At 42.7% G+C, this 27,123-nt stretch overlaps 1 protein-coding gene across 1 annotated transcript; it reads right to left on the bottom strand.

Annotated features, from left to right (window-relative positions):
• Window positions 1-814: 814 nt before the first annotated feature.
• Window positions 815-25,300, bottom strand: erbb2 (erb-b2 receptor tyrosine kinase 2). The gene is made up of 27 exons (XM_056429400.1): window positions 24,867-25,300; window positions 17,989-18,140; window positions 17,711-17,891; window positions 17,358-17,498; window positions 16,824-16,889; window positions 16,597-16,712; window positions 16,336-16,477; window positions 15,866-15,994; window positions 13,815-13,956; window positions 13,024-13,097; window positions 12,633-12,723; window positions 11,536-11,738; window positions 11,120-11,249; window positions 9,883-9,973; window positions 9,081-9,235; window positions 8,353-8,400; window positions 8,127-8,265; window positions 7,881-8,003; window positions 7,693-7,791; window positions 7,429-7,614; window positions 7,026-7,181; window positions 6,861-6,936; window positions 5,611-5,757; window positions 5,306-5,403; window positions 4,675-4,866; window positions 4,193-4,568; window positions 815-4,093 (listed from the first exon to the last, which is right to left on the bottom strand). The coding sequence occupies exons 1-27, from the start codon at window positions 24,937-24,939 to the stop codon at window positions 3,726-3,728; spliced, it is 3,894 nt and encodes a 1,297-aa protein (XP_056285375.1). The 5' UTR covers window positions 24,940-25,300; the 3' UTR covers window positions 815-3,725.
• Between the last annotated feature and the right edge of the window lie 1,823 nt (window positions 25,301-27,123).

The raw sequence follows: 27,123 nt of genomic DNA, 5'->3' as shown, positions 1-27,123 counted from the left end.
AAACCAAATTCTAAAAAAGTAAGTCTCTTTTATAGTAACATTTGTATTCTTAAAGCCCTGCATGTATCATTTGGAACCTGTATATTGAAATTAATGTTGATGTTGTGATTACAAATCAATAGTTGAATGTTTTATAAAGTCATACTTACAATAAACACATGATGAATGCTACGTTTGCTTACAGAAAGTGTGGTTCTTATTCATAATAAACAACATATTTTTATTTCTCTTACGTTATGTACCAAACAAATTGTTTGTATTGAATCACTTGAAAGAAAAAGGAGGAGGTGGTTCAATCGGTTCCCTTATGATGGTAAAAAAAAACAGCAAAAACCAAAGGATCTAGTAAACATCAGTGAAATAATTCAAAGTAGGAGAAGGCGCTCTCATCCTTTCTTCTTTACATAAACACCATTGTTGTAGTTCCAGTTACCACCACTGGGTGGCAGGAACCTGCAGAGCATCGTGCCTGAGTGTTCACATCTCTGCAGCTCAGGATGTGTACCAGTTAGTCTCACACACACACAAACATACTCTCTCTCTCTCACTCACACACACATTCTCTCTCTCTCTCTCATACGCACACACACTTTGTGGCTTATTATTATTAATATTATCTCCCCCCAGGCCTACACAGACAAAACTGAATGCATCAAATCAGTATTTGTCTTTGCGGTGAAAACATATGGTTATTGACAATTAATGACGATAGAACAACAACAATAAAATCTGAGAGGATTCCAGTTCACACAAAGTGTTGGAAAGTGAGAGGAAAGCGATGTTCACCCTGTAAAGATTTAGACAACATTGAGCATTTTAAGTGTTTTATATTCGTTTAATGACACACAACAACATATGCAAACAATTCCATATAAAATGACAATTTCTTCATAAAATAGTTTCTTTTGGATTTACTCCCACCACGTTAGAGCAACTTGTCACAATGTATTCAATCAAACTAGCTACCATAGTGATTGTTTTTATTTATATATACTATACATTTACATTGTGGGACTGACAGAACAAAGAATAAAAAATTTATATAAAAAAAAAATCCCAATAAAATGGTTATTAACCATGTCCTGTCACAATCACACACACTGTGGAAGGTAAACAAATATTCACATGAAAAGTACAAAAGATCATTTTTCTTCAAAATGTACATTACAGATATTTAATTTTATAAAACCTTCAGAACACTCTAGTTCGTTAACTTGGGCTTATTCCTCATTTCAGACTTTTTTTTAAACACACTTTTCGTTCAGTTTACACTTCTGCTCAATCTCATCATTTAAATTAGGGACAACCGACAATTTACTTTAGTGACATTTAGTGGATTTCAATCAGAAAGCTGATCCCGCTTCATTATTTTGACAAGAGCACTTCAACAGGGAGAACGGAAGGAAGATTTCAGGTGTTCCTGTACACAACCGGCGCTGATCCTCGGGCTCTTCGGTTCTTTATCGAAGAAAACTCGAGAAAGGACACGCGCGGTTTAAGAGAGGACGGCGGGCCCATCGTGAGAGTCCCGGGTCATTCGTTCACATCTAAAATGAATATTCCATACAAAACTACAGTGTAAACCAGTACATGATGTGTGATTGTATATCAGGATATATCCAGGGACGATCACATTCTTAGAGGAGGGGGGAACATCTGGGAGCTTTATTTAGCATCGTTATGACCCGGTGGAAACCTTGCATCTCCAGCAGGTGATGAGTGAAGGTACTCAGGAGCACCAGATGGAGCACTCAAATACCCAAATTACTTTAAACCCGACAATAAAAAAACAACAACGTAATTTCTGAAAGTCAATGGTGCAATAAAGTAATATAAAAAAGGTCAGGGGGTGCAGCTTTAAATGTCAAAATAACAGCTACAAGCCTCTTTGTGTCTTGAGAATTTGTTTTACATCCATCAATTGTTTTAAACCCCTTCAAAATACAAAAGAACTGATGTCCAGTGTGTAATGATATGAGGTGTTCACATGAAAAGCAATGCGTGTGAAGGGCTTCATTACAAATAAACTATACTGTATATCCATTATATATGAAGAACTAATTTGAAGAAAAAACAGTCATGTGAATCTTATCACTCGATAACAATTCCATTCAAAGCAACGTTAGTATGTGGTAGTCGAGGGTATTAAGATAAAAAGGTGTCATGTTTTTATAACATGTTATTTTTGTGTAATCGTTACATAAGATCAGGTTGAACTTTTAGAGATCCTCTTTCTGGAACAAAACTCTTCAAAACCCGTATGAGTAGAACTGACACGGACCAACGTCCTGCAGAAGGAAACTCTGGTTCTCTCTTCTTTTTTAAAGCCGAGACAAGTCGTTGGGACGTGTGAGTCGGGCGAGCGCCGTCGTTCCTACGTGGACATGAGGGTCAGACAAAGGCTCCATTGACTCGGTTTGGACCTCCCCCAGCCCAACACCAGTGAGCATGAAAAAAAGAAGACAAATCCGTTGATTATTAACTGGGATGCCAGTGTTTCTCGCGGAGTGGAATTTGAGCCATGCATTGATTATCCAAACCGATGTTTTGGCCTCCTCAGTTTCACATTCGGCTCCAGTGGGGGGGGGGGGGGGGGTGTTGCTCACAGACAGCAGAACTGTTTTTTTGTTGTTCTATAAAAAGGGAGCAAACATGTACAGATACATGCAGATTCTTCACTTCTTGTGGAATATACTCACCAATAGCTTGTAATGCTTTTCTTGCACAGTGAAAGGCCAACCACAAGCAACAAGCTCACTGTGATAACACAAGCCTGGGGGGACATATGCAGTCTCCTGCCATGTAGTGCATTGTGCAGAACTCAAAATGCACATCATCTTCTCTAATTATCTCACACATCTGAAATCCCTGAAAAGTTGGTTCTCACTCAGCTACACATACAAAGAAACGTCCACGTTGCAGCTCGGATGCTAAGTCTGCGAGCACCTCTCATCTGCTGGAGCATAAAGTAGCTGCAGCCGAGACACGAGCACCCGCACCATCAGAGCGGCACAATGCCTCTGTCTTCTCCACACAGGACGCCTTTCTTTCAGGGAGCATGTCCACTGGCCAGATGGGCTGCCGGTCCTTCTCTGGCCGGAACAAAATGGCTTTGAGTGTGTTGAAGACCCCCAATCAGGTCAGAGACAAAGTGACCAGAATACTAAACAATCACGGCCCTCTGAGCGCTCTGCTCTGTTCGGCCGAGGGAACCGAGGGAACCGAGGGAGCAGAGGGACGTCCACAAACGCTTCATGTGTGGTTCAAACCACCAGACATTAAACAAGTCAAACGGACATAAAAAAAATAAAAAAAATCAGGATTCATTCAAATCGAGTCGACTGTTTGATTCTGTGATGATCAAACCCTTCTCGTACCGTGCTGGTTGAGACAAATGTGAACTCCTCTGCTCACCCAGTACAGATGGATACAGAGTCTCTGAGTCGCACTACGAGCACAAATGATGCCACGGACCCCAGATTAATGCTCCTCGGCGTCACAACTGGGTGATTTATCCACGTTTGCCGAACAACGTCCATCAGTTTGGATTCGGGCGCTTCGCTCGATACCGATACCGTTCCACGTGCAAGCACAAAGCCCGATATCAATCAGACACCAGGTGTTCCCCCCCACAAATATTCATCTTCCCTTTTCCTCACTCCTCGTTTCCCTCCGTCGAGCACATGCTGTGACTCCTCTCGAGTTCGTCACATTACTCCCTCTCCTCAAGTGTATCCGGTCCAGGTGTCGGCTAGTCCCAGGTACTCTGGGTTCTCTGCGGTGGAGGTCACAAACCCGTTCGCGTGCCGGGGCGCTCTTCCGTCTCTCTCCGGTGCCTCGGCGCCGTCCGCTGCCGCCGCCTCGGCCACGGCGTTGGCTTTGGCCACGAGGTCCAGGTAGTACGGGTTGTCGAAGGCCGGAGAGGCGGCAGCCCCGGCGCTCGCGGGGACCAAGTATCTGGGGTTCTCCACACTGTGACCGGAGCACAGGCCGTTGGGGAGGCGCCGGTCGGCTCTGGAGCCCTTGCGAGGCAGCGTGCTGGGCCGCTCGGGGACCCCCGGCCTGGGATCCTTAACTTCCTGGTTGACGTACTCTAAAACAGACGGAGGGAGAAAGAAAAGTCAGAACAAAACATGCCGAGATTGACTCATCGAACACTTCCTTTCATATCATTAGTTTCTCTCTGGCTCACCTGGCGAGGCGTGATTTTGGTTATACCCATGACTCCGTCTGGGCAACGAGTGATGAAGGTGATTCGGATGAGGAAAGCCATCGGGCCCGTCTGTCTCCAGGTCACCCTGGATCCTGTTGGAGTAGGTGGGGTCTTTGCTGTAGCGTCCGGGGCTGGCCGGGGGCAGCGAGGGGTCGTCCAGGAAGACCGAGTCGGATTGGCTGCCGGCCGACGGGCTGCGAACCAGAGTCGGGTACTGAGGAACCCATATGCCGTTGGAGGTGCTGGCTCCTAAAGGTAAGGTAGGGTACTGGCTGCGGTTGAGGGTGGTCAGGGAGGAGTACATGCTCCGAGGCCCACCGGTGATAGAGGACTCGACCTCCTGATCTCTGCTCGGCTGGAAAGAGAGGAGAAATGAATGAGAAATAGACAAGAAGTTGACATCAACCACTTTGAGGCTCGCAGGACTTTATGGCTAAACGGGTCAAATACTGCACACTGACCCTGTATGACTGGTGTCTGGACGGCCCGTTGGCTGGAGCCCCGTCGACCTGACTCCTGGAGAAGTGGTTTGGCTGAGGCACAAGATACTCCTCAGCATCCAGCAGTTCCCGTATATTGTTCCCTTCCTCCTCCAGAAGCATCCGGAAGAACTGGCTGTCCACCGGGCTGGACATGCTCATCTGCTCGTCGTTCTGCGAGAGAAAGAACGCGGAGGGAAAACACGTTAAGAATGTACAAGTCTTATTGATCCATTTGGGCAGTGTCCATGTCCAGCATCACGGACGCTTTAGACAAATAACATGCTACCACGTAAATGACATGACCATTACGAGATCATGGAGTCACACATGTATGTCTGTATGTATGTATATATATATAAATATATTTATATATAAATATATATATTGTTTTTTCTTTGTTATTTTTTCTTTATTTTATATAAATTTTCTGATTTATTTGATATTAATTTAGGATAGGAATATATAAGCATTTTTTGCTTCTACCTAGACCTTTTCAGTCTTTCCGTTTAGTATATTATATAGAATAATATTGTATTGTATTTGATTGACTGAATAAAATAAAATACACAAAAAGCAAAGCGTCTGCCACATGACGCACACCTTCACACACCTGGATGACGACGTAGCGAGGTGGATCTCTGGCCATAACACTAAAATCGCTGACAAGATCTTTGAACCGCGGTCTGCTGTCTGGGTCAATCATCCAACCTGCCATCCAAACATAAAAATCAGATGTCAATCATCTCAATATATCAACTCTGTTCTGGACATATAATAATAACAAGGAAAAGATGTTGTAATGAACCAATTCATCTGCTTATTCACCCATAATCATTCACAGTTACATTATCCTGTTGATTTGCTCAATAAGATGAAACCTTGAGACACAGACAAAATGTACAATAAGCGATTCACATTTGACCATGATCATGTAGACGTCGATGGTGCAGATGAGGGGCTGGGGGAGCCGTTCCCCCTCCTCCAAGACGTCTGGGATTTCTCTCGCCGGGATCATGTCGTAGGGTTTAGCCCCGAACGTCATCAGCTCCCAGACCGTCACACCTGGGAAGGAAAAGAAAATCACTTATTAATCACATTAAGTACACACTAAAAAGTTGTCTGGCATGAAACTAAGCAATGTGTAGAGTCAGCAAAACAAAAATTGAAGCATATGATGGTTTAACTGATCAGATTGCATTTATTTTTCCTATAAGGAAACCCCTTCATTGGCAATACAACTATTAATAATAATAATAACAACTTTATTTATACAGCACCTTTAACCCTTGTGTTGCCTTCGGGTCATTTTGACCCGATTCAATATTTAACCCTTGTGTCACCTTCGGGTCAATCTGACCCGATTCAATGTTTAATGTCGGTGTTCTTTCGGGAGTCAACGAACAAACATAAAGTACCTCACACTTAAACTTGGAAAACAATATTAATTCTAATAATTTTCTGGAGATTTTAATAGCTGGAGTCATATTGACCTCAAGGGTAAAATATGTTAGTAAATATAAAGGTAACAGGAGGGTTAAACATTGAATCGGGTCATATTGACCCGAAGGCGACAGGAGGGTGTAATATTTAATCGGGTCAAATTGACCCAAAGGCAACGCAAGGGTTAAAAACAATGTTTACAAAGTGCTCCACAGAGAGTCAAGGCAAAACAAATGGAATAGTAAGAAACAAATATAACATTTAAAAATATATATTAAAATTTAAATAAAAAATAAAAAACAGACAAACTAAATTAGGGGAACCAACGTTTTGCATAAAAGGACGAGATCACTTAAAAGCTGTTCTATAAAAATGGGTTTTAAGAAGTGATTTAAAAGAAGTTACTGATTCTGCGAGCCTCATCCTCTGGTAGGTCGTTCCAAACTATTGATTGCATTATTTTTCTAACTTCACGACTACTTTTCCAAAACATTGTGATTAACACGAACTACTATGTTCCAAAGTGTCCGCTCCTTAAAGTTTGTCACGAAAATGACTGCCGCAACATTTTTTGTACAAAATAAACAATTTCTTAAAATCTTCCTCGCTAGAAAAGGAAGCGTCATGCTCCATCTCAACACATTTGAACTGTATTTTTAAAGCCTGATCAAAGGGCAACACCATTCTGCCTTTAATGTAAATGTCCAGCAGCGAGTGACACCGACCGTAGCTCCACACGTCGCTCTGATGAGTGAACTTCCTGTGCAGAATAGACTCCAGAGCCATCCATTTAATCGGAACCTTGAAACAGAAACCAAGCAGCAGTTCAAGTATGGAAATCATTGCCAACGTCCCAAGAGCCGACGCTCCTCCGGGCGCAGACGTCTCACCTTCCCTCCGTCGGCGTGATATTCAGTCTCGTCTATATCGAGCAGACGGGCCAGACCGAAGTCGGTGATCTTTACGTGGTTCGGGTTCTTCACCAGCACATTGCGGGCGGCTAAATCCCTGTGGACCAGCCGGACTTCCTCCAGGTAACTCATCCCCTACACCAACACACACACACACACACACACACACGGATCCATCACCCACAAACCAAATGTGTCCACAAATACACATATACTGGTACCACATCACATTTGAAAAGAAACATAAGACGAGACATCAACAGCAACATTCAGACACTGCGGTTTTGCCAAGAAAAATTAAAGATATTTACTAGTTCAAGTATGTGCGCAGTAATGAAAATGCATTCCGCAAAGATGATAACCCTGTTTTCCGTTTAAATACCTTGGCGATCTGGACACACCAGTTGAGGAGGAACTGGGAGCCGATGCGGTCCTTGTTCTCCCGGACGTAGTCCAGGAGGCAGCCGTACGGCATCAGCTGAGTGACCAGCTGCACCGTGGAGGTCAGACAGATCCCCAGCAGACGGCACACATAGGGGCTGGCCACTCCCGCCATCACGTAGGCCTCCTGTGGGAAGACAGAGGAAAGATGCTCAGGGGTTGAGACCTTCAGTTGTGTAGCCGTGTCTCATCGGCTTTCACTCACATCAAGGATCTCTTTATTGGCCTTTGGCGAGGTGTTCTCTCGTAACACCTTGATGGCCACTGGTATTTTAACATTTTCCCCATCAGGAGCCCACACTCCCTGAAACAAAACAATGAAAACCCGTCAAAAACTCACCAAAAGATGTGGAGCAGAGTATATAGGTAGTGTTAAAGAACTGTCCGACATACCTTGTAAACGGTACCGAAGGCCCCTGCACCCAGCACCCTGAGCTTCTTTAACTCGGTCTCCTTCAGGATGCGCATCTGAGCCTGATTGGGTGACGCGCCACTGGGAGTTAGAGGCTCCACGAGCTGTAAACATGGAGGAAGCAGATGGAAGATTCCTTCATTAGCTAAGGACAACATGTTGCACGGTTTTTTTTCTTCAAATTGAAAACAATCAAGTCGGATTTATGTTTAGCTTTCAACTTTCACCTCATGTTCTTGCAGGATCCTCCTCATCGTCTCTTTCCTCTTGAGCGTCTTCTGTCTCCTCAGATAGAAGACCAGCAGAGCGAGCAGGATGAAGAAGAGCACCACTCCACCCACTGCGGCCGCGATCGTCGTCCCCGGTCTAACGAGAGGGAAACAGTTCCTCAAGAGAAGCCCGGAGAAAATCCACCGCATCGTTCCGAGTGTCTGAACGGTTGAGGCCGCTCACCCTGTCCTGGTGTCCACGGGGCAGCCCCTCTCATCCATCACAGTGCAGCTGAAACACACAAGCGCCCGGGTGTGAAGTCATTCTCTTTGTGCGAGCGGTCCGTGCTCGTGTGTTCAGGGTTCTTACACATTTTGACCAATGGATTTCCATGATTTTAAACCAAATTTCCATGACCAAACTAAAATCTCAGTATAAACATGAAAACTGTAGAAAATGTTGCGTATTGAGAGCTATCGCTGGCTTATATTTTGAGCGTCTTTCTTTAAAAAATATATTAACTAGAACGGGCACTCGGTAGAGCGCATACCTTCGCATATCACAAGATTGGGCATTGAATTATTAACATTTTGGCATTAGTTGCATGCCAATTGGATATAGATTGACCGCGCTATGGTAAAAATAAGATTGACCTTTTCATGACCTTGACCTTTGACCCGATCGATCCCAAAATCTAATCAAATGGTCCCCGGATAATAACCAATCATCCCACCAAATTTCATGCGATTTGGTTTAATACCTTTTGACTTATGCGAATAACACGCACGCACGCATACAAGTACACGGCGATCAAAACATAACCGTCCGCATTTTAAATGCGAAGGTAATTATTTCAAACTCAGCGTAAATGAACATGTGATTTTAACAAAATTCCATGACTTTTCCAGGTTTTCCATGACCGTACGAACCCTGTGTGTTTCCGTTTGTGTCTGTGATGCACATCCACTTACGACAGCGAGCAGTTGATGTTGCAGGGCAGACAGTGTCCCGTGGCGTTGCTGTACTTCCACACAGTTTGCTGATCCTCCTTCACGCCGCTGGGACAATGATCCACGCAAAGATCCCCGTCCTGATTGATTCGACACTCCGAACAATGTTCTGCCCCCTGAAGACACACAGAGAGGTATTTCAGGACATTTATACACACAACGTTTGGCACACTTACACACAGGCATCATGGGGTGAATTTATTCAGATTATTTGGGGTCACAGTCGGTAGACACAGACAGGAAATGGGGTAAAGAGCTAGAAAAGCTCCCAGGATTAGTGTTTATACGAGTCATTGTTGTTTCTTCTCGTCGACCGGAAAATATTGAAGAAAATGATGATGAAGAGGAAAATTCGAGAGGCTCAGCACTTGATAAGAATACACTTTGTATTCTACAAGATACAGGTGAAAAACAGACGCCTAGAACGACTGGAGACTTCCAGGAGCCGAATTGAGAAAATCTAAAGATATGGCATTTTGCTACAGATTATATACAAGGAAGAAAAGAGGCGATTATGTTAAAACCTACAGGCCGGCCACCTCAGGTGGGAGGGCTTCGAGCGGGCTTCTAGCCCCCACCCACATGATCATCTTCTACACAAAAGGCCCCTCAGAGCTTCCTCCGATTTACAGATTGTAATACCTGACATCTTGTGTGGTGGAAATTACACGACATCATCATTTCTGACTTCACTTTTCCTTTGTGTGGCATTTTCAGATTGTATTTTGGTACGTGAGGACCGGAAGCCGCGCGAACATCTTACCGGGCCGTGACAGGAAGCGGAGCCATTGAGAGGTCGACACTCGGCGTGACAGGCGACGCACAAAGATCCATCTGTGTATTCACGGATAGACCTGCAACACAAGCACAGCGGGGACTCAACATCACAGTCATTGGTTGGAGGCTTTTATCTCAAGCGCCTGACACCGATATAAGGACAAACATTTTTAGAAAGGGGGCCCCAGCTGCAAATAACAGTGTTAGCCTCTCCAGATGACCTGCAGTGCACAGGATAACTTGGTCTCACACAGGGCTTGACAACTATGTTTATTATTGTTTAACAACCATGAGTTATTGTATTATTATGACCAAATCAAGGCATTCTTTTGTTGACCAAATGTTTGACATTTTGGGAAATAAGCATCTTACTCTTGTTGAGTTGAGAAGATTGATACCAGTCGCTCATCTGCGCAATATATATGAAGCTACAATCGGCATTAGCTTAGATATAGTCCGGCAGAACCACAAAGTCAAACTCACACTTTGTGTTTTATTCGTATTAAACATATAAAGGGTAAGTTGGTGAGATTTAGAGGTGCTTGAAGCTGGATTGTGTTACCTTTGGGAAGTAAAACAAACCACTTTCTCTTTATGTCAGTCTTTATGCTAAACTGTGCTAACAGGCGGCCGGTTACAGATTACTATTTTACATAGAGGCAGGATAGTGGTGTTAATCTTCTCAGCTAACCATCAGCAGGAAAGTGAAAACATACTTCAGTAATTCAACATTTTCTACAGTGTAAGAAGTATAAATATTATCATATTTATATAAACAAATAATTTAGCAAGTACATTTAAGTAGAAGTTAAAACGTATGCAATGTTAAGTCACTGTTTGTGTTGCATGACTCCCTCACTATGATGTTTTAGGACTGTGTGAAGCACACAACATCAAACTGCAGGGCAAAATTAATCTCTCCAGACATATGTATGGCTCCCTGTGTTATCACATGCATTGATCTATAGTTGCTTCAGGGCACAATTTAAGTTAAAAGCTTTCCGATTGATTTATTGTCACGACTTTGACATTTGTGACATTCAATTAACCCCACTTAAATCCACATATTTACATTTTTATTTGAGGTGAATAGATGTGTTTTTTTGTGTGCAGGACAACTTGTTTGGGGACTATGATACACAGTATTCTGTATTATATGGAACACTATCACATGCTTTTATTGATTTAGTGCCACCACCTCCAAAGAAACATAAACTTTATACCCCTGATTGATGTCACACTGCTCCACGCACTCAATGCCACGTTGGAAAGCCTTGCAGGTCACACACTGGCTGGGCCCCGGTCCCCAGCAGCCCCCCTCGCACAGCAGGTGACAAACACGCCCTTCTTCCTCTGAAAACACATGCAGAGAAAAAAGATGCACACTGTACTTTCTATTGGACTCTCCTCCTCACAATCACTGCTAAGATTAAATCCGTTTCAATGAGAGAAATCAAAAAGGAAAACCCCTCAAGGAGTCCTCTGCAGACAAGTGCCAACTTTTTCATCAACTGCAAATAAACTACACAACAACATCCATGCATTAAAAAGTATTTTCCACCACGGGATTTCTGTGGATCAATAAATGGAATTGACAATTGCACGACCCACAGTATCTTTAATGGAGGCGTTTACCCACCACAGAGTTGGGCGTCCTGGTTCAGGCTGACGATGCGGTGAGGTCCCTGGGTGGGATGGAGCAGACCGTCCCAGGGCAGCGCGTAGGTGTAGCACAGCTGGGAATTGTTGTGCAACAAAACCAAACCTCCACTGACGCTGCGCAGTGAACGCAACCCGAGAGACCGGATGTGTAGATTCTGGATGGCCAGTGAAAACACACCCCTGAGCAGAAAGAGAGGGGTGGGTGACCAGAGATTAGCTGGGGTCAACTTACTAAAGTCTGTGCATTAATAAGGATTTATTTTTCAGTTTGTTAAAACATCAACCCAATAAACTCAAAAATAATGCTGTATCCCAATATTATTTGATTTATTTTGATATTGTGAAGAGATCGAACCCTGACAGGTCTAAGAATGATTATTTTTTGTTTTCAAATGCGTTTAAAACTTCACACGTTGACCTGATGTGAGCATGCTACGACACTACACAGTCTGCCATCGGCTGGTATCCCGGTCGGAGCAGCTGTGCTGGCTAATAATTAGCTTTTATAACCCTGAAAGTGAACAAACGGCCTCAACTGAACCCAAGAGAAACACAAACAAAGACACACAAATAAAGACACTGTCAGGAATGTGACATGTGGTGAGGCTCCACACAGAAATAAACATATACATTGATGAAAAACATCTTCATTCTATTTTTATCAAAGTGGGAAAGTTTTCCAAGATGTGGAACAAATCCAGCTTTGCGTGCAAATATAGAACGTCTAGTTGGTATTCTTACTTATGTCTGACTATTTAAGTTGATACCTAAGTGTTTCCTCATTTCTATCTGTATTTCTCTCTCTATTTTTAACTTAATGTCAGAGTAATTGAGTGATTAGTTATATTGATTTTGTTTTATACATTCATAGTTCTTATATGAGAAAAATATAAATAATGGGTCCAATATTGTTTCCAGATTGTTCTTTTTGTTGTTGTTGACAATATAATCCATATTGTATATATATATAAATAAATAACAATTAAATTCTCATGGTGAAAACCATACAGTAGTGTGAGGGAGTGTTAATTTTAGGACAATATAATGCATATGCAGAGAGTTTAGAAGTCTTACTTGTAGAGCATTCTGCCTCTGATCACCTGCAGGTTCTCAAACACGCTCAGGTTAGTCCACTCCTCTGGCCAGGCATCAATGTACAAATAACCTGGAAAATAGAGGGTACATAGTTTAATATGGATAATATGAATACATATTTGCAATAGTTGTAATTAGGTATGTAAAAGATGTGTACATCGGTTAATAATACATTTTCCATGATTGTTTATTTATATTTATTCTATTTTGGCTGATAAGCCCGTAGAAGGATTGTACTTTACTCGTATCGACTCTAACCTTTCATTTTATAAAAAATAAAAAACATAAAAAATCAGTTTGTTATAAATAAAATGCAATTTAAAACAAAATAATAACTGTCTTGGTAAAACCCTTTCTTCCTGTCCAGTACCTGTCAACTCTTCCAGTTTCTTGAAGCTGCTCAGCTGCTCGATGGTCAGACCCGACGTGTTCGTCACAGGGTCCCTGGACAATGACAGCATTGTGTTAAATGACCATTTTCACACAGCAAGAGGCAATCAATAAGTTGATGGTTTCACCTTGTATAATCTCTATTGACTGATAATATCCAGTGGTGCAGCTTAGCTCTATTTGTCTTAATATTGAATATTTTCACTGAACGCTTCTCAAACGCAATATTTGGGATCTGAGCTTCGGTTGGTGTCACGGAGGCCGATCCACTAATCTTTAATTTAACATCCACAGTAGAGTGAGTGGTGAGGCCGCTGACGAGTTTGATCCACACTGTATACATCAATAATGTATATATATTATTCTTTTAACTCTTGAGTGTAGATATGTCTCTATTCCGAATCCATTTGATTATATTGAATCAAATAATCATGATGAGGAGAAAAATTGCAAAAGCAGTTATTTCTCTCTTTGTAAACATAAAGATTTGAGTACAGTAATCTAAAGGGTTGGGCCTGGGGGGCTACGCTCTTAGACATAGACAAAGAACCTTCCACAAATATTGCAGTAAACTCACATATTTGAAGGGTGAACGTGAGGGATGTGGCTCAGTGACAGTATGAAAATATTGGGCATAAAGCTGCTATTTGTGGTGACTAAAGTGTACATGATTGTAAAGTTTAAATTGAGTTTATGACTGAGTCATTTCTAAAGAACCTTTGTGAGCTAAAACAGTATTAATGTCCTACATTTGGCCTGTGTGTCTCTTACCCTTCAAAACTCTGAGGAAGGAAGGCCAGGCTACCAAAAATCTTCTGACACTTGTTGAACTGCTCCACATTGGTGGATGTGACCAAGGTGACCCCGTGGTTGTCCATGACGCCCAGGTTGTCCATACCCAGACCATAGCACACTGCAGCACAGAGCAGGACTACGCATTCAAACCAATTCATCTTAAATCCAGAGATTAAGAGGTTCAACTTCACAGGAAAAGAACGGTCAACACATCTCCACATAAACCAGCATATATATACATATACCCGTCGGCAGTTGGGCTCATCAATGGAGCCCGGGTCCCCCACTGACTGACTGTCACCCCCAGGACTACCTCCTCTTCTTCCTCCTTCTTCCCCATCTTTCCTCTTCCTTCTCCTCCTCCTCCTACTCCTCCTCCCTCCTCCTTCTTCTTCCCTCCTGGAGGCCTCCTCCACACACATGCCATTTTAACATGCACTTTAACTTAAACACACGTCACATGTAACATACACTTTAACTTAAACACACATCACTTGAAACACACACCTAAACACTTTAACATTATTTGTTGTCCGAGCACTTTATCTTTATCTTATCTTATACTTAAGTTCACTGTTGCTGTCGCGTTGATTGTTGTTTGTCATGTCTAAATGTTGCACCTTCCGCCAAAAAAAAATCCTCGTTTGTGTAAACATTCCTGGCAATAAAACTGTTTCTGATTCTGATATCATCAGCGTACAACTAAATATTGTGTGGTGTATTGCATTCAACTAGGATGCAAGGTGATAGCGAAAAGAAATGGAAAGAAAGGGCAGCCCTTCCTAGCGCCTCAAGCCATGTTGGTGAATGGAGGGTATGCCTTGTAAAAACAGCTGCACCCATGAAGTGTGTAATATTTAATCATATTAACCAATTGTTCAAATAAATGACGAGCCATTGAAGGTGGTCAAAGGCTTTCTATGCTCCATTGCTTGATCATTTAAAAAAGGAGCCTACGGGTATGATACTAGTGTCAAAATTATCAAAGTACACTGTAAATATAGAATATTAATAAAGGGTTTCATTCATTATCTATTTATTCTTTGTGCTCTCCATTTTTCCCGACAGCGAGGTGACACACCATGCTATTTATCTCGTATTAAAATATAAACAATTGCTTACATTTGTCCCTGTGTTATTGAAAATGTTGTTGAAAATAAATATGTTTTGAAGTAATTCCAGTTTTGTGACACTAATATTAAGAGAGCTTTCTTTTATCAGCCATGTCTGTTCCTTGTGTATAAACATATGCATCTTTATATTTTATAGTTATTATTCAATATTATTATAAGTTTTTAAACTCGCACATGTTTAACAGAGGTCCCAACTAAGGCCAACAAGTTAAATTTAATTCATGAAACACAATTTAAGATTATGTCGCAGCTGGAGTCTGTCTCACGAAGCAGGATTATTTAGGAATTCAGTTAGCTCTACAAAGTAAAACCCTGAGCTGAACGTAAAAGAAATGATCCACATTTATCTAAATGTCCATGAGACAAAGCCAAGTTTGTAAAAACAACAAGGTACTGCAGCAACAGGTCGGACCACTTTGCACCAGTCAGCATGTAATACATCAGAACATCAGCTGTCATGCACTTAGAGAAAACATCACTTAAAACACGCCAACACATTGTGTATGATCGCTCCGTAACATTTGAGTCACAGAGTGTGACGTTGTTTTTAACATGCGTTTAAAACACACTTCATTCGGTAAAACCTATGCATTGACCTATGGTGACCCCTTTGCCTTCTCCTGCTCTGCCTTAGAGATTCTGCTCCCTGTTGACGTGGTCGCATTGCAGTTGCTGCACATCTAGCGGCTTCACATTCATGCTGCACACCTCCCGCTCCACCACATCCAAAAGACGCTCTTGTTGTATTTGTAGAGCCAGTTTGAGATGACTCGTCTTTGTGACATGGAACGTGAAAGTTGTCCTGGTGAACCGAATGAAGTGGCCATCGAGTGCATGTAAACAATGCATTGGGACTAAAAGCAAATGAATCCACAAAGACACAATGACTCCTACTTTTGGGACAGTCTCCTTCACACTTTTCGCATTTCTGCATCTCGTCTCCATCGGGGTGGGCGATGAGAACTTCCTGGTTGGCTCTGGGACAAACCAAAGTACACGCCACTTCCATGGCCAGATAGTTATCTGCAGACAGGGACACAAAGTGTTCAAAGGGCGTCTTTGCAGCAAAGAGAAAAACGGTACGATCAAATGGGAAGCTGGTAGCCTCCAGCGTTAAAGTAGCAGGGATTTGATTGTCGTACTGCCATGTTGTAATCCCTCTGTACGTGTGGAAATCTTGGCAAGGAAACTGAATACATAATCTACTTCTCCTCCCACTCCATTCAGCATCTACTACCGTCATGGCGCCCTACAGCAAGCCGCTCAATCAGCAGGAGCTGCACGGCGGCCACAAAGCTGAGCACTTTGTTGAAGCTTTCATGAATGAACAAGGTTGTTTTTTTTTAACAGAAATGGGTTCTCACAGGGACACGACTCGACGCAGGTGGCTCCAAAGTTGAACTTCTTGTTTGGGTTGGGTTTGGTCTGAAAGGTGACGGTGTCGTAGATCGTGGGGGGAGGACAGTTCTCCTTACACACGCCGCTGTCGTTGAAGTGGCGACAAGCCTGAAGAGGAGAGGAATGAGAAAACTCGATACTCCAGCAACGCGCTGTCTGACAACACAATGAGGTTACGGAGAACACAACCGACACGCGTTGAATAAGAGAGGGAGTTTGTCTTTTACCAGGCAGTCTGAGTCTTTGGGTCCGGTGCATCCAGCAGCACACTGCATGTGACAGCAGTCATTGGAGAGGGTACCTTTGCACCGCTGACAGCCGATCGCACACGGAAGACGGGTCACTATGAACAAAGATGGAAAAGTGAATATTTTTAGCTGTGCTTCTCCTGCTCTGGACGCTTTCCCCTGAAAACCAAATAGTGTCAACGTCAGTGCGTGTGATGTTAACTCACAGGTCTGGCAGTCCTGTGCAGTTTCTCCCCAGCACCTTTTCTCACATGCAGAGGAACAAGTTGGACCTGTGCAAGAAGAACAACAAATGAGCACTTATCCAACAGTAAACAATGGCTCTCCTTACTTTTTAAAACAAAATGTAACAAATAAATACATATAAATATATAGATATATTACTGAATTGTTTGTTATTAAAATGACAAACAATTCAGTAATAAATCTTCAAAATTACCAGAAATTGCAGCAGCACATTCATCAGACCTAAACAATAATTAAAATTCCAGTACATAATGTATATAGTATATAAAATTAAATAGATCTTCCCCATTGTCAGCGATACCTGATCCAGCTATTTGAGTATCGGTTCAATATTGGAATAGGTGCATCTTTAGTATTTAACCATAAATCAACGTATTGGGCAATTAAAGGATTCCCAATGTCGTGAAAATGTATAAATGTATCCATGGAGACCAGGACCAGAAAGTTAGTGTTGTTTAAGACATGCTTAAACACATTGTCCACCAGCTGCTCACATTCAGAGGCCCGCGGCTGCAGGCGGTGCCGCCTGGCGTGGTCGTTGTGCTCGTCCAAAGTGTCTCTCCAATCGATGCTCTGGGGGTCCGGGAAGCACAGCTGGGGGTTCCCCCAAATATACACCACGCCCAACAGGATCTCTGCAGGGGAGACGATACACGAGAGGTTATGGAGTCACAGTAGATAACAGACGCCGGATGAAAGGAGGGAACAAAACACCTCCGACAGTTTTAAAGCTGAAGATATTAATAAAATGAATGAGTCAGAGCAAATCTGTCTTTCAGTCTGAACCCCAGTCGAGTTCACACTGGGTTTGGCATCAACCATCAGCTCGACCACTCCATCATCCTACCTGTGAGGCTGCGGAGCCGGAGCGTCCGGAGCCCCTGTTCGCCCAGAGTGTTATCCAGCACAGCCAGGGCGTAGCTGGAGTCGTACAGCTGGCTGCCTCTTATGATGCGAAGGTTGTCCAAAGGCAACAGACTCACCGACACGTGAGCTACGAGGACATAGCCCTGCACCTCCACGATGCCCTGAAGAAGAGGCGACGGCAAAACACACAGGATGAGTCGGTTGTGGCGATAAAAACAAGTGGACTGACGACACAAATGAATATGAAAATGTGCATACTTGTAGGAAGGAGAGGTCGGGGTTTCCATGAAGGTGTGTGATCTCCAGGTTGCCGTGGACGACCTGGCAGTCGGTGTAGAGCAGCTTCAGGGTCTCGTAGTGATTGTCCAGGCTGGAGGGCAGGGTCAGCTTCATGTCGGTACCCAGGCACACTGCAGCACAGAGAGCAGAGGACCACGACTTCATCCACCATGTTCAAGTGGAATTTAGGTTTACAGGTGCATGAGCTTTTCAGCATGATTGAGTAACATCTGAAGAATCCATTTAAAAGTACAAAATATAGAACAAAAATCCATCAGGGCCTCAGCCCCCTGTCGACGTTTCAGTCGTTCAGATAGTATGACATCATAATATATGCATTAAGATAAAGCCTCAATGAACTGCAATGAAAAGTCAAATGTATTATACTCATAACTGAAAAATATGAAGTTTATACAAAATATTGATTTTATGTGAAAGCCATGTTATGTTATTTCAACTATAAGTTCCCAATATTCCTGTTAAAATGCTTATTTTGTTCGGTGCACCGATTCATTATCTGAATTAATTATTCAGCAAAATGACCAAATAGCTCAATTTCAAAAAAGCTGTTCTTCTCATTATTAATTGAATATCTTTGGGTTTTGGACTGTTGGTCAGATAAATTATTTATAGGAGAAACAATAGTTTAATTAATTCAAGTAAAAACTTTGTGAAAAAAATTTCTGGGACAAATTAGGAAAAAATACAGAGCAGACCCTGTTGATTACATATTGTAAATGTAACCTCATTTCTTTTTTAAACTATTTGAAACTGTTCCACCTTAAAAAGGAGCACATTGCTAGTTGCAGACGATGTGCTGGTCTATATGCTCAGGATGGAAGGACTCAGACGGCACATATCTGTTTCCGAATGGCCTTGAATGGTTTCTCTGAAACACAAACCGTCTGCGCTGCACAGGATCGTTTCCACTGGCAGCACATTTCCCCGCAGTGGGTCACACACGCATTACACTCAGGGTCACACAGCGCCACAATTCGTCCGCACATAGCTCCCATGCTTCAGCAGCCAGTCACACAGTGGACAGTCCCTCCTCGGCCGAGGTTATAAATGACTTCCTCTGGCCCCCTTCCAACAGCCCTTCAATAGCAAACCCACTTTTCCTGGTTGTAGCCCCCCTCCCCCCTTTTCTGTCTCCGTCCCTCCTTTTGGAACGCACAGCTCGACGGACTTGCATTTATAATCACAGGGATACGAGGCGCTGGCCGGCGAGTCCCATAATACTCCTGGGTTCAACAAAGTTCAGAAGGTATCGGCCAAAGAGGTGCTCGTGTCCCTTATGTGCGTCTGCCGTGTGTGTGGAGTTCCCTGGTGATAGATGCCACATGTCACGACGCTATTAGAGTGGACCCAGAAGCACGACTCAGACAGGAGTCACAAAGAATACTGTCTTTGGTTGGAAACAGGCTGGGTCAAAACCGGGAGATCAGTCGAAGCAGCAAACAAGTCCAAAAAGGGGCGGGGCAGAGAGACTAATGAGGGGATGGGCTGCAGGTGAGAAGGGCGTGAGGACCAGGTGAAGGGAATGAGGGACTAACGAGGTGATCAGAGGCAGGTGAGAAGGGCGTGAGGACCAGGTGAAGGGAATGAGGGACTAACGAGGTGATCAGAGGCAGGTGAGAAGGGCGTGAGGACCAGGTGAAGGGAATGAGGGACTAACGAGGTGATCAGAGGCAGGTGAGGGGAGTTGGACTGACGAGATGGTGTGAGGATGAAAACAACTATTACAAAAAGGAAGGCGTGGAGCTAAACTGTTACACCACATCACAGACACTGCAAACACGTATTGGGTCATAAAGTGAAACACAATAAGTTCCACGTTCAAATCTGACACCTACTGCAACACATTGCTCTATAATTAATAGTGAGAGACAAAAATACACACCCAGTCTATGTGTCAAATATCAAATAACTAATCACTGGCTCCCTCAGCGATGTCATCATGGAAAATTGTTTTACATGTCAGGCCAAGAGGGGAGTCGCGCAATTAAATCATTTTTAACAAGACAGAATATCTCAACAGAAACAGGATCAGACTCCCTGAAACTCTGGGATTCGCACAAACTACCAAACACAAACCCGGCCGACAGCTCCGGCTCCGGGGAGGGAGTCAATGTGCCGTAACGGAGAGCACAACGGAGCACATTTTCTATTTCTAAAAAGTGTGTGTAAAGCCAGTTCTCAGCTTCCTCTCCTTCTATTCCCTCATTGTTTGCTCTCCAAAAAGTCTCTCGGCAACGGCTGCGTGTGTGCATGCGTGGCCTTGTGAGGCGCTGCCCGCCCCTCCATCCCTGGAGCCTAAAATACTCCCTCTGTTATCGCTAACTTTGCTCTAACTGCCCACGGTCACTGCCTTCCTCTTTCGAATGCAATCGCTACATCTTCTTTATCGATTGCGTTGCGATTCAAGTCATCTCAAAATGTCCCCTCTCCCCCATTCATTTCTTCCAGTCAGTTTAGTGCCTGAGCCGTTGCACAACTCTCTTTAGACTTTTGGAAAGTGTCCTTTCACAGGAATGCGTGTCTTTGCATATCCAGAAGACGACACACCGGTGAGGCGGGTGAGGGGGGGGGGGGGGGTATAGAAAAGCCAGGTGGCAGTTCAGTGAGAATGCAAGACCCTCCAGGTCACGAGACGATCTCCGCGTCCAGAAGGTTATCCGGACAACTAATGACGCCGACATCCGAGCGCACAATTAAAAGTGTTAGTGCGGAATGGTAACGTGGCAACTCGGCTCCGGAAGCTTCCACTGGTCAATTCAGTGTTTCTATGGATCTCCATGAAGAGAAACATTCGGTTTCTTAACCCTTGTGTTGCATTAGGGTCATTTTGACCCGAATCAATATTACACCCTCTCCCCGCCTTAGGATTAATTTGACCCCATTCAATGTTTAATGTCGGTGTTCTTTCGGTAGTCAACAAACAAACATAAAGTGCCTCACACTTAAACTTGGAAAACAATATTAATTCTAATAATTTTCTGGAGGTTTTAATTGCTGGCGTCAAATTGAACCCAAAGGGTAAAATATGTTAGTAAATATAAAGGTAACAGGAGGGTGAAACATTGAATCGGGTCAAAATGACCCTAAGGCAACACAAGGGTTAAATCAGGGCCCACTCTTTAGCACGGACCATGCAGCAGTTTTTAAAGCATCACCGGAACTTGAAACAAATAAATGTGTACGCCATGTCGGGAGGCAAACACAGCCGTTAAGAAAATCCACAGTAAATAATATTATTTGGATGTTTTTGGTGCAAACAGAGTGGAACGCTGTCGATGCCTTTTCAGGAAGATTGACTATTTACAGGCTTTCCCCCGTGTTTTATGTGGAGGTTTGAAAGTGGCTCTTCTTGTCACACTGTGTCTTGTGAGAATGAATACAGACGCGATCAGTTTTTTTCATCTTAATCTGGCTTTCTAAAAAGAGAGAAAGTGGCGAGTTCAAACTGCGTCCCGCACCAGTTTGCTTCTCGGGGCCGTCTGCAAACTGAAAGCCAGCTTGAAGCCACACCTGCATGTGGCAGCGTGCCAGTTAGCACAGGGAGTGTGCGTGTGCTTCAACCGTGTGTGTACGCCAAGTGGCAGAAACACGGTGGCAACGAGGCGACTGCGGGAGTTGGACTGAACCGCGGTGGGAAAGCCTGCACACACACACACACACACAGTCAACAGGCACCAGGATCCTCGACTCGAGTCTGGATCAGATCAACACAAACATAACAAGCTGATCACAGGTCTTCAGTTTATAATCCCTCAGATTTTAGTCCCGATTCCAACACAATGCCAATCCCAGCGAGTCCTGCACTAACGTCACATTTCTCCCAACCTCATGGAAAACCTTCGTTCTTCCTCTTCAATCTGCGGACGAGGAAGAAAAAAACAAACAGGTATTGCTCAACAGACGAGCCGAGCAGGATCGTACCGTACCGGAGCGACACACACTCGCTCACCCCGTCACAAACGCCGCTGCATCAGAATATCTTCAGCATACTTTTGTTTACACATTCATTAACCACACTTCAAAAGCAGATGCATTTAAATGTACAATTCATTTGAAAGAAAGTACTAAACAAATTAATCTTCTGATCATTCTGTTGATGTGCGCATGTGTGATAATAAATAGTTGAAATTGTTCATTTCAACTTGCAATCTTAACTATATCTTAACTAATTGACTATGATTTCTTTGTTTATTCAGAGAACCAGATTGTGTGTCACGATTCAAGTTCTACCTCTAATCTGTTAAGAATATATCAATGTTTTATAATGACATTGATAGATGAACCACAACTGCTGGTATGTTGTCGCAACCAAAGCTGGAAAACCACAACAGGCAATACACACAACTACATAATTACACTTTTAATATACTGCATTGCAAAATATGTTATTGCAATGAACTCTACAGTGATGCTCGGTGCAAAGGGATATGTTTTTTAAAATGCTTTAGATTTAATTCTATGCACGATTTTAATGAGCATTTTCCTGAGCTCTTACTCTACAACAGACAGGTGCAAAGGATACATAATAATCATCAGGCACCATTTATTATGGGTTTTTAACAAAAGACCCCATCAACGGATCCTATGACCAATTACCTTCTGGCGACACTTACATTGGTTTTATTCACGGGTTATCGATCGGTTATCGTAACCGATCTATAACCCATTAAAGGACTTATGAACCATAAATAAAGCTGTTCGTAGTAACTGATATCAATAATAAAGAAAGCCTTCTTGAAAAGTGGGACCAACAGATTGAAGAACCACGAAAGCACTGCATCCCTATTTTTATCAAGATGTATTTCTACTTGCAGCAGTTAAGAGAACTGATCGATGACGATGCTGACCTGAAGTTATGTTTACTTTTTAAACTCACGTTATCTGACAGTCAGATCACTCACACAAAGAAAGCTTTGACTGGTGGGACACGGCCGGCCGAGCTAAGTGGCCGCCGAGGGTGATCCAGGAGGTTTAATCACGTCACAGGGAGTTCCAGTCAATAGGTGCACCGGAGTGTGACCAGGACATGATTTCTGTGGACACTGAGGCCACCCAACACAAAGCACACAACACGGAAAAAAACAAATCCTGACCTTTGGAATCATACACTTGTTGGCCACAGGATGTGTACGTGTGTGTCTGTGTGTGTGTCTCTGTGTGTCTGTGTGTACTGTACAAAAACAATACTCCACTTGTGCACTGTGCATTGCTAAATACAGCTGCTCTGGACCAATAACAGCACTCGCGCTGAACGGATGCTTCAGAGATCGACGCTGTGGAGTAAAGTGCACCAACCTGTTCCCACCAACAATGCAGTTGTGTTTGGAAATCACTTCACCTGTGAATATTGGCATTGTTTCTGTGTGTAGCAGTGGGGGTAGCAGCTCATAAAAAGACAAAGAAGCATCACTCCAATATGTCACAATCATATTTGTATTTTTAGAAGTGAAAAGGACTTCATCCCAAACATGGTGGTAGTTCACGTCATCATAGACTGGCCTATTTCCTCACATGGACATGTTAATAAACACTGACAAGTGCATGTCAATAAAGCACATATTGGAAGGAATTCTCATTTACTGATGTGAACGTGTTTCCCTTTAGCCCATTAAATGCTTTTAAAATCATGTGATTCAGCTTATTGACATCTGACTACTTAAAACAGATCTATATAAATATAAAGGCCTATGCAGCCACGACTACACACGACACATAACCATTATTCTCATGGTTAAGATTGCTGGTTTGGCCTATACAACATAAATAAATGAGAAAACAATACTATGCAAGGCAAAGTAAGGTATTTAAAATGCTTTCTTCTCTTTTGAGGGCTGATATTTTCTTTATTAGTTCAGTCCAAACCTCAAAGCAGCACAACATACATTCAAAAAGCTAAAATCATTTGGCTTCTCTTTTTTGTTGTTGTTTACTTTGACTTTCAACACTGAATATATGACTTTCAAAGTGTATGTAGATCGAGTACTCAATACACTGTGCTAATAGTTTCAACCCTGCAAGATAATGAAAGAGAAACTGATTTATTGTGAAGTGAAAATATGCAACATACTTCCAGATAGATTTTTTTTTTAGAAATGCTCTTTGGCTGAGAATTATCATAGTTCTACTTATATATGATGCAAATAAAACAGGGAAAACAACGTCGAACCATCTTGCAAATATGCACTTGTTTGCACTTTCAGTTAGCTCTTGTTTTACTGGCATGCAGTCAAGCCCGCGTGTGACAAGTGGCCCTCTATCAGACAATGTCCTCTTTAGAGACACAAGTGAATAATTGACATCGTCATGATCCTTAGCACACAAAGCCCCATCTGTTGTTGTTGTTGGTTTGTTTTTGTTTACGCGCAGAGCGAGAGCCAGCCTGGCGTCCTCCTGCACGCGCACCGCCGACTCTCGGTGTCCCCAAGTTGCAAAGCAGGTTATCAGATGCATTACCTGTGTCACTACAACGACAACAATTACGTATACTATTACTATGGTGGTGTTTGTGTGCGCAACAACATGTTTGTGTGCGCGCAACAAAATGCGCACAAAAAAGGGAGTTTGAGTTCAAAACAGTCAATCTGAGTTGAAGCTACTCAGCGACAGGTGTGATTTCTCTCTCCCCCCCCACCCCTAATGAGCAGCGCGAGCGCCTCAAATAAATCCCACGAGCGAGCGAGAGAAGAACGAGGGCTCGCGGAGGAATGCGGTCCCTTCGCGAGACATATCACCCCCTTTGCGCCGAGCGTCACTCGCCGACTCGAATACGAGCCGCGTGCTGTCTATCTTTGCAAACAGAGAGAGCCATTACGAGGCGAGCCGTGAAAGTTACCCACCTTCTCTCGCCGACGCGCCCGCCACCCCGAGCAGCACGGCCCCGAGGAACACCAAAGTTCTCGCCGCCTCCATCTGCTGCGAGCCCCGGCGCCTCTAGTCCATATTACGCTTCAGAAGTTCTTCCCAATGAGGACTCGGCGAACTCGAACTTTCTCTCGTCTCCAGGTTTTTTTTTTCTTCTTCTTCTTTTCTCTCGCCTTTTTTTCTTTTCTTTCCTGGCACCTTTGGAGTTGTTGTTCGTTTCTCAATCTCAGTGACTTCCTCCCTGGAATTTTCGTGCCTGTTGGTAGTAAAGCGTGACAGCGCGCAGGAACAGATGCGCGCTCCCGTGAAGGCCTGAGCGGGGAGTGGCAGGTCGACTCAGCCCGCCCTCACTTCAAACTGTTATCTGCAGGGCAGCTCCAATTTTACCTGATTCTAACGTGTGCATATATATATATATATATATATATAAATGAAGAAATACAGAAATGTTGAAATATATTTATTTAATGATGTCCTGTTGAGTTATAACTTACATTTATTCATTCCTGTATTTATTTATACATTTATCTAAACATTTATTTATTTGTACATTTATTTATTTTTTGCGATCAAATGTTTTTATTTAGCATAATCACACAGGATGGCGGAACACCAACACATGGTGCCCTTTCAAATTACAAACAATATGCTGAGACCAAAGGAGTCTCTCAGAACCATAAAGCAGAGAGGAAAGAGGGGGGGGACATAAATATACACACAACACAAGAGACAGACAGACAGACAAATAACATTGATAGGGACCAGACACATGTTCAAATAGAAGTAAGGGGCGATAGCACACATCTACAGCATATTTTTCAAAGGATCATTTGTACATTTATTTACTCATTCCTGTATTTATTTATTTATTTATCCATTTATTTGTACATTTATGTAAGCATTTATTTATTCCTGTATTTATTTATTCATACATTTATTTATGCATTTATTTATTTATTCCTGTATTTATTTAAGCATTTATTTATTTATTCTTGTATTTATTCATGCATTTATTTATTCATACTTGTCATTTTAAGTCCTCCATACATATTGGCCTATGGCGGTTCCTCCTTCATTAAAAAATACACTGTCGGTAGTTTTGGACTTTAAAGCTCCAATTCATTCAAAAATATGTTTAGCTTATTGTCACTTTACTTTATGTGACACCAGAGATATGTGTTCAAGTTCATCTACCGAAGAGGAGAAGTTTCTCTGCTCACACCAGATGATTTAGTGACATCATAGCGAGTTTTGGGACCAGGCATGGTTCAATTTATAAAAGTGTAACTAGGAAACTTGAAGCCACTTGAAATATGCAAACGATATTTGTCTTTGTGTTGATTTTTATCTTATTATGCGGGGGTCATGGAATATGTTGCTTGTTTTTATCTGGTTGTGATGTGCTTTCGGACAAGTTGTTTTGTTTATGTTTCCTTTTGATTTACTACCGGAGACAACTATGAAAAGACAATATGTTATGTATCATATCACGTCTGCAGCATTTGAGTTTAATTTCCTATGGGGGTATTGCATCATATCATAAAGACTTCTTCAACAGGAAATGTGACTGAATAAAAACTGTTCTTTATAGCAGATTATTAGTATGTCTCAGAACAAACATGTCTTTTTTGCACCGATTAAACTATCACCACAAGTTATGAAGTTATTAAATCTGACAATAGCTGCAGAAGTATTCAGCTCTTTCATTTGGGGGGTGAGAGATTGTGTCAGAGCGAGCAGGCCAAACACTTTTTTAAATATGTGTGTGTGTGTGTGTGTGTGTGTGCCGTTGACTTTATTAAAAGGAGAATGATTTAGCTTTAAACCAGCTTGGAGCACCTTCACATTTCTCATGCCCTTCACTTCACAGTCACAAATCAGGAGTTAAAGGAGGAATAATAAAGTATTTTCATCCAAATCTATCCAGTCTCCCCACCCACAGCAGCAAGGGTCAGAGTCCGAGCTGCTGCACGGAGCTATGGGGAAACAACAAGAACTCACTGAGCCCGTCAGAACACAGGACCAGACTTTTCACATTGGTTCGTGGTCCTCCTTCCCACAGAATAAGTCTGAGCTGTAAACCTCAGCAACATTAATACAGCAAGTTTTAAGTTCTCAAGTCTTGGATAAACGTGGCTGTACAAACACGCAAGTTGTCACATTAGCCGTGAAGTTATGCTTTTTGAATGTATCTGTATTTTCTTCCCTCAATGTTTTCAGTTTTCATAAAAT

This window comes from Pseudoliparis swirei, chromosome 13 (genome assembly GCF_029220125.1).
Source record: "Pseudoliparis swirei isolate HS2019 ecotype Mariana Trench chromosome 13, NWPU_hadal_v1, whole genome shotgun sequence".
In the NCBI taxonomy this organism is placed as follows: domain Eukaryota; kingdom Metazoa; phylum Chordata; class Actinopteri; order Perciformes; family Liparidae; genus Pseudoliparis; species Pseudoliparis swirei.
The sequence above is the reverse complement of the archived record's forward strand: the minus strand, read 5'-3'. Positions and strand labels throughout refer to the sequence as shown.

Bases quoted from the DNA above. Each gene is read 5' to 3' on its own strand.
- erbb2 (XM_056429400.1), bottom strand. From the start codon at position 24,939: ATGGAGGCGGCGAGAACTTTGGTGTTCCTCGGGGCCGTGCTGCTCGGG. The intron at 5,758-6,860 runs GTCGGTGTCACT...TTTCCTTCCCAG, and splicing joins GAGCGACGTGTGGAGCTACG to GTGTGACGGTCTGGGAGCTG. The intron at 5,404-5,610 runs GTGAATCGCTTA...TTTGGATGGCAG, and splicing joins CTACATGATCATGGTCAAAT to GTTGGATGATTGACCCAGAC.